General features: G+C 48.8%; 1 protein-coding gene across 1 annotated transcript in view; it reads right to left on the reverse strand.

Moving 5' to 3' along the window:
- EDC4 (enhancer of mRNA decapping 4) overlaps window positions 1–7627 on the reverse strand; it is a 33043-nt gene extending 25416 nt beyond the window's left edge. Inside the window, exons 1-5 of the mRNA XM_033069595.1 lie at window positions 7507–7627; window positions 3420–3576; window positions 2539–2650; window positions 1834–1933; window positions 155–344 (exon numbers count right to left, since the gene is read on the reverse strand). Of these exons, the coding sequence (XP_032925486.1) occupies window positions 155–344; window positions 1834–1933; window positions 2539–2650; window positions 3420–3576; window positions 7507–7585 (638 nt within the window). The 5' untranslated portion in view covers window positions 7586–7627. The remainder of the gene's footprint in view (window positions 1–154; window positions 345–1833; window positions 1934–2538; window positions 2651–3419; window positions 3577–7506) is intronic.
- Window positions 7628–8266: the final 639 nt, after the last annotated feature.

Raw genomic sequence — 8266 nt, forward strand, 5'->3', positions numbered from 1 at the left:
ACTGATTTGATACTCTGGAAGGGGCATAACTATTGATCTTCCTCCTGCAAGCTGCTATTCTGCAAAAGCTACAAAATCAAATGGCAATGTGGAGGTTGCATTCACACCTAATCATCACACAGACACTGACAGGACGTGTATTTGGACAAGATACTGGATTTTTTCTTTATCCATGGCCAGGCGCCAGACAAAAAGGTTTCCAGCCTCGTCCAGGCAGGCCAGCTGGTTGGAGTTGAGGTGAGCAAAGGCCAGGTCTGCCACTCCTCCTGTGAATCCCTTCAGCAAGGTCCGCTCAGCAGTGCTGACACTCAACACCCGCACCATAGCAGAGCCATTGCTGGCAGCTGTGAGACAGACAGAAGGAGAAGTCACCATTTATGTCTGTGGTTTCTCTGCATAATTCTCATAAACTTCCCCCAGCTCCCATAAACTTCTCATAATTCCCAGGATGATCCTCATTAAATATGCTGCAGTTACATGCCAGGCCTAAACCTTCATCCCGAGCTCGCTGCACTTCCAAGGCTGACCTCCAGTGACAGTGAATTAATTTTATTTGCAATTTAGTTTTCAGTTACTGGAGAAAAGGAGTCTCTGAGAGACAGTTCAGACACATTCTGTAAGGGGAAGCAAAAGGCATGAACAGGTACCCTGCAAAAAGCACTGCTTTTTGGCTTGCATGACTGAAAAGAAGATGCTTCAGAACATGTGCACACTAAGTAAAGTTTCCAGGTTCCCCTTTTCAGACATCAATCACTACAAAACAGTCTTACAGAGATCATGGTGCTTCCACTTCCTGATGCCCATGCCAGCCCTAGCAACCACTCAGCTTCCCAGTGTTACTGCAACCAAGCTTGTAAAATATTTTTTAAAAGGATGAGACATCCTTAAGCTACTCTATAATAACCTTAGCTAGAAAAAACACAAGAGCAGAGTAGCAGATTTCATAAAAGACCAGATAAACTGGTGCAAGAACTAAGAACAAAGACACACACACACTCTGTGTTTCTATAAGAGCAGAGACACTGCAGATAACTAAGTATTCATTTCATAGAACTCCTAAGGGTAGAAAACACCTTTAAGATCATCAAGTCCAACCAGCACAACCCTCATGATCATCACTAAACCATGTGCTCAAGTGCCATATCTACATGTTTTTGAACACTTCCAGGAATGGTGACTTCACCACTTCCCTGGGCAGGGCAGTTTCAATGTTTTAGAATGAAATGTTTCCAATGTTTTCCATGAAAAACATTTTTCCTAATATCTAATTTCAACCTTCCCTAGCACAACTTGGGAGTGTTTCCTCTCATCCTGTCACTTTCTTTCCCATTTGCTGTGAAACAATCTTTCCCTGTGCTGTTCTGCTTTCCTCTTTCTATTACACAAGACACTGCATCTGTGCTGCTTTTTGGATCCTCAAAATTTAGCCTTAAACTCAACTCCACATTCATGCAAGCAAATCCATCACAAACACTTATCTGCTCAAATTACCATGGGGCTGCTTCTGTGCTTAGTTACAGAGCAGCTTGTTTGCTGCAGAAATATTTAATTAGAGGAGGAATCTGAACATCAGCTCTCCAGCAAAAACAATCTACTCCTTCAACTTTTCCTATATCCCCACCGAGTCCTTCTCTTATTTCTAACTCTCCCACATAACAAACTCTTCTTTCCACTGTTGCTTATATTCCCTCTGCAACACCACTCTGATCTGGGTATTTGTGAGGTATGTTTCAATTAGTGTCAGTTATATTGTTCTGATGTAAACTCTGCCTTTCTTAATGATACACAGAGCAAAAGAATACAAACCACATCCAAGACAAGAAGGCACCTCACCTTTAATGGCATAAGCCAGGTAGGAGTTTGAAACAGCTATAAGATTGCCATAGTAGTATTTCTGCTCCCAGTCATATCTAGCAACAGGTTGTATTTTCACCTGTTCAGGAGAAAGAAAACAAAACATGAGAAATGTCTGGAATTATCTTTTCCATCTTTGTGGTCTTTTAGCTCACTGCACACTAAGGAACAAACTGGAATGCAAAATGGAAAAACACAAAATGGAAAACTGAGGAACAAAGTGGAAAAGGGCTGAGTGGATCATGACCAGAGGTCTCTCCTAATCATCAGCCTTTGCTCTGAGCATGGCTTAGTTCTCTGCTCAGCATCAGCTCTAATTTCATCACAGTGATTCTTGCAGCTGGGCTGATGCCAGCAAAACAGCCAGGGAAACCCTCCCTTCAGGATCCAGGGAGGAAACAATCAGCAGAAAAATTTTGTTTGTGGAGAAAGGACACTTTCCCAGGAAGCTACAGCTTAGATCATGAACTTCTGAAAATGGGCCAGACTCTGGAGTAACTGAAACAATCAGTTACAAGATACTGCTCCAACGTTTTTCTCCTGGTTAAACTCTTTGATAAACTTCTACCTAATAATAAACTCCTATGATACAAGAAGGAAGATATTTATTTCTGTTTAAAAATATTCAAGCATAAGCTGTTGTGACTGAAAAAGAGATAGACCATGCTTTCTCTTGCTCCTTACCTTGTTACTTCCTCTGGCCTTACTGGTGATGCTGGAATCACTGCTGGCCACTATCTCCACATCTTTTGCTGATATCACTACGCATGTGGAGCTGTCGTCACCAGAAAGGCAGCTTTAAAAAAAAAACAAAGGGGGAAAATCAGACAGGACTCACAGGAAGAGAATATTTAACACTTTATGTTAAATTTACAATTTTAACAGCAACACAGCAGGATTTGTGCATCTAAGAGTTTGAGCTGAACAACTGAAGACAGAAACTCCTCTCAGCTGAGCCTCCCTTTCCGATGTGTCATGGGTTTGAGAGAGTTAAACATCTACTTTGTTCAGCCTAAAAACCTTCAGTTCATTTGACTTGAGCACAGACTTACCTTTGATTCAAGCTCCCAACACTGGAAGGTGTAAAGAGACCAAAACCAACCAGCTAAACCTCATCAACAAAACAGTGCACACTGCTTGTGGCTCTCATTACATCCTCTTTCAAAACCATGGGCAGAGAACCCAAGCAAAAGCGACTTCCGTGAGCTCTGCAACACCTCAAGGACTCCCTGAAGGAGTCCTGCCAGACATTTACAGGGGAACCACAAGTTTCAACCAGAGCCCTCATGATTTACATTCATGCTGACCTGCAATTTTTACTATGCACAGTCCTGTTCCCCTTCTCAGAACAACTCTGCAGATATTCATTTCCTGAGCTGTAAGGATGGCAGACTCCATGTATCACATAAGCTACAAAAGCTCTAGCTAAGAGCACTGGCTCACAACTGCCACCTGAACTGAAGATAAAACCCACTGTCACACTCCCAGCATGTATGTCCATGCTCAAGTGAACCGAATTTGAGCTGTTTTCTCTTCACTCTCGGCATTTCTTCAACAAAACTCACATGACTTGTTTCTCCTGCAGGGCTCCTAGAGAGCTGCTGCGATGCACTGGCTTGGCCAAAGCAGGTCCATCTCCACTCCCAAGGGGATCAGGCACCAGCAGCCCATTCAGGTCCCCGTTATACGAATTCGATGGTCTCTGGTTCTCATTCACCGAACCTGAGGAAAAGCACACGACCAGCTGTGCACAACATGCATTTAAAAGAAATGGCACTGTGTGAAATACACCAATTCCAGATGCTTTCTGTCAGCCTCTATTGGTCTGTCAGGTAGAATATGCTGAACTGGTTGAGATGTGATGAGAAACTCACCTCCACACATCCGAGTGAAACAGCTTTTTCTTACACAAACCATCCCAGCAGATCACAGAAACTCCACAGAACATGTTTCAAGGAACTCACCAGGCTCAAGGAGCTAAAAGCCTTAGATCAGAAAGACTAAGCTGGTAATTCAGGTTTACTGAATCAAGTGCCAGACCAAAAGATTCTCCACAGGTCACTTCTAACCCTCAGGCCTGCAGGGAGACCTCCGAAGTTCAGCAGTGCAGGGATCAGCTGCAACATTTGGGGCTGGCTGGAAACAATACACTTATTACTTTCCGACCCTGAGACCTGACCTCAAAGTCCAGGTGTTTAAGTAATTTTGCTAGGAAACTCTGCAGCTGTGCCTATGAGATTCCCATACTTTTCCTCTGGTTAACAATCACATAGAAGTTTATAGCACTCCAATTTTGTGTAAAGCAGCCATTTGTTCAGAGCCCCAGCTGTGCTTTGAAGAGTTTGTGTGCCCTGACTTTGCACATCTGGCCTAGCACAAGCTGCTTGGTGGCTTCCATGCCTTCTGAAGGCTTGAGGAGGGGACAGACTTAAGAGGGGGTGAAGGAGACTCTTCTTCTTCACCAGCAAAGCAAATATTTGACAACCCCCACTGGAGAGCAAGGCCTCTCCATCTGCACCCCCACATCAGCACACCCAAGGAGAAGCCGCCTGCCTCAGCGAATCCTCGCTTGGAATTTTCAGTGGTTTTGAAACCCGAAATTTCGTATACTGTTGCCAGGTAACAACTGCTGCTGAGCTCTTGTAAAATGGCTGCTCCCAGGACCAGAAGCTCCCCCACCATGGCACATGTAACAAACCTAAACATAACTGTGGGTAAGAGGCAGATCCTTCCAAAGTAAGACAACCTTTCCACTACCAAACAGGCTTCAACAGATCAGGGTGAGTGCTGCTGTCTAAAACACAATTGCAACTATTCATTTGCCAGAAGAATATTTTAAACTTGCCTGTTTATGAAGAGTCATTATGGACACAGAAATGTGCAGTGACAGGGTACCCTGATGCAGGGACAATTTGGGCACTCACTTCAGTGTTCCTGACTGCATGAAGAAAAAGCAGCAGCACTCACACAGCACAAGGAAATTCAGGCCAGGGAGTGTGATCCTGTAACCACCTCACACTGGTGCTGTGCCTGCTGTCACAACGTTAAGGTGTGCCTCTTATTCCTACAGCACGTGGTGGGTGCTTGCCCAGTTGCAGCTACTTCCACTGACAGCACTTTATCCTTTGTGACCAAAGGCAGGAAAATATTCCCTACAGAAAAAGCATCCAGCCTCCCAGAGAAAGATGATCCGTGCTTTGCCCTTTCTGCAGCCACAGCAGAGTCTCATCTAAGTACTGCTGCCCTTTTACAGACAGCAGGATAGTGATGTTTGCTCCATGAGAGAAAGGAAGGAGGAAACACTCCCCAGAGGCTGACGGGCCCAACAACAGTACACCCAAGTTCAGGAATGGGTGTAGCTCATTCTGTGTTAGTGGAAGGCAGACAAGCCCAGATGCTGCCTGTGTACAATCCTGGAGGCATGAAAGAAGGGAAGAGGCTCTATTTAGTAAGAACATGAACTAAACAAAAAGGTTAAGCCAGACTAGCCAGATCCAGGCCTCAAAGGCAAAGAAGAGTGCTTGTATTCATTACCTTTTCAAAGAGCAGGAGCAGTCAGAGCTGAGACACTGAACTCTTCCTGCTCCCACCATCATCAGCCTGTACTGAACAGAACACTGCCCTGATACACCATGAGCAGGGTGAGCCTGGTTATCAGCAGAGACTCTGCATGAACGAAGGATCCTGCCCACCAACAGCAGGGATGCTCCTCCACAGCCTGCACAGTAGCACTGACAGCCTGTCTCCACGTCCCAGCAGGCAGGTCCATGCTTTGGCAACAGCTACTGAAGCATTGGATGGAACTTGCCAAAACTGAGAGAAATTGTGTCAAGAGAGACAGACTGGGTAGGGGATTACATTTTCACAATCACCAAACACAGCAGAATTTAAAAAGTATTGTGACAGTTGTAAACTCTTTAGAGCAGGGAGTGTTTCTTGTCACTTGTCTGGACAGGATCTAAAAGAACACAACACTGCCCACAGCTACCTGCACATGGTACCACAAAACTTGAAGACTCCTCTATTCCTCTTCCCTGGCATCCTAACAGGAATTTCAGAGACTTTCAGCTAACATGTGCACTCTTCTTCTTTCCCTCATGTCAATCTTTTCAAGTTTATTTGCTGTTACCCAGGCAGTGATTTCTGCTGAGAACCATCACAGGTTCCATCACTGAACTTCCTGCCCACTTGCTCCTTTTCCTCTCAAATGCCTTCTTGTGCACTGGAGTTGACAGAGAAGGTAAAAAGAGAATGAACAGGAAAGACTAATGAAAAGAAATAAACCATACTCTGTCAATAACTCCTTGACTTCAACCAGCAGGAGAAGCTGCTTCAGGAGAAAGTCGAGTCACCTTGAGCAACAACTCCACCCATTTCTCAACCACAACATATCCTTTCAGTTCAGAAACTGCTTGTGAAACGAACGTCACCCATCCCTGCACTGAGTTCTCCTTTCAGTTTTTCAAGGATAGTGCTGCACTACAAACAAAAAACGTATTTTTCTTTTAAGAATTAGAATTCAGGACTGCGCACTCCAGAAACCAGAGAAACTATTCCAATTAATGAGAAATTTCTCTGTGGGTAGTAGAGCTAATGGAGTTGCCTTCCTGCAGGTTTGGTCCATCACCTCTTCAGCCCTCCACAACAATCCCACACCCAACCTCTCTTCCTTTTGGCCAAGCAAAAGGCAGCACACATGGCAGTTACTTTGGAGGTAGCACATTCCTGCTGAGCCTCAGGACATTTAGAAGTTATATTATTCCTGTCCTGCCTTTCCCTTGAAGGGAGCACAAGAGGGGCATAATTCAGTCCTCTACCCAGAGGCTAAGATATTCTTACAAAGCATTCATGTCTTGGCCTCCTTCAGAGTGTTACCTCACCACATTTGACTGAAACACGATGGCAGGTTCAACCAGGGAGATGTGAGAGAGCCTAAGCTGCAGCAGAGTGGGAACACTATCCAGCTGACTCCTGAGCCCACTGCTGACACTCTTACAGGCAGAAGGGAGCCCGCTGAACTCCGAGCAGAGAAGTATAACAGTTCAAAGCACAGGGAGAAGACTGATATTGGTGATCCCATTTCACAAACAAATAAGGGGAAGGAAAAGTTTGTGCAAAAGATGAACCCGACACTGATCTCAGAGCGGCCAGACAGCCCCTTCCACTCAGCCCAGCGAGACGCCCGGGAAAGACTCCAAGTACTCCTGGAAAGGGGGACACTCGTGTCACGGAGGTCGGTGCTGTTCAGCTCCCAGCAGCAACAACTCTCAGCTGAATGGAGCCCCGAGACCGCCGCAGCAGCGAGCTCTGGGGCCGACCCGCTCTCGCTCTGCCCAGCGCCAACAGAGCCGCCCCCCGAGCGAGGGTCCCCAGGCCGGGGGCTCCTCTCCTCACCGGCCGGTGCGCACCGCGCCGCTGGCTCCGGGCTCTGCAGGGAGCGGGGCAGTGCCGAGCGGGACCCGCCGGCTCTGCGCGGCTCGGAGGGCGCTGCCAGGCGCCCTGAGGCGAAGCGGTGCCGGCCGCGCTCCGAGCGCTGACAACCGGCGGGGCGGCGGCGCAACGGCCGAGGGGCTCCCGCGGCCCGGCCCGAGACAAGGCCCCGCCCGGCCTGGCCCGGCGGCCTCTCGCGCCCCCCCGGGCCCCGCTCCTCACCTCCCGGCCGGTCCAGCTTGAGGATGTCCCGCAGGTGCTGGGTGGCGTCCTCGATGTCGATGCTGGAGCAGGAGGCCATGGGGCCCGGCGCGCCGCCCGCCCGCGCCGCCACCACCGCGCTGCCCGGCCCGGCCCCGCCGCCCGCGCTTCCGCCTCCGGCCCGGCCCCGCGAGCGCCGGGCGGAAACCGCCGCCCGAACGGAGCGTTCCCGGCGCGGCGGGGCGGGCCCGGGCGGAGCCGGGAGTGGCGGGGCCGGGCCGGGCAGCGCGGCCCGGGGCTCCCCCGCCGCCCTCCATCCGCCACCGGCACCGGCAGGCCGGGGACAGCCGCCCTGCACACAGCGGCTCCCGCCGAACGAGAGCAGGCTGCACACGCAGCGCGGCGGAACCTGAGCGCAGCTTCAGCACAAAGTCCCGGAGAGCGGCACCGCACCCACCCTGTGTGTGTGCCTGTGAACAAACAGGAGTCGTGTTCGGCTTTGAGAGGGCACGGAGGCTGACTTCAGCTACCATCACTGTCCTCTATTATGTGGGGAATTTGCATTGGTGAAATGCAGCAGGTGAGAACTAAGCTGTCAACGTTAAAAACTGAGCCAGAAGGCTCTGTCAGGAAAGCTGCTGAGCAGCAAAGGTGAATGGAGGAGGCAGAGCTGCCCTGCACTCACTGGTAAAACTGTCAGGAATTGTTCAGACAAAGGTCCAGCTCTGCACACATTTCCCCCCCAGACAGACACAGCACTATCACACACTCCACAGCCAAC

This window comes from Catharus ustulatus, chromosome 11 (genome assembly GCF_009819885.2).
Source record: "Catharus ustulatus isolate bCatUst1 chromosome 11, bCatUst1.pri.v2, whole genome shotgun sequence".
Taxonomy (NCBI): Eukaryota; Metazoa; Chordata; class Aves; order Passeriformes; family Turdidae; genus Catharus; species Catharus ustulatus.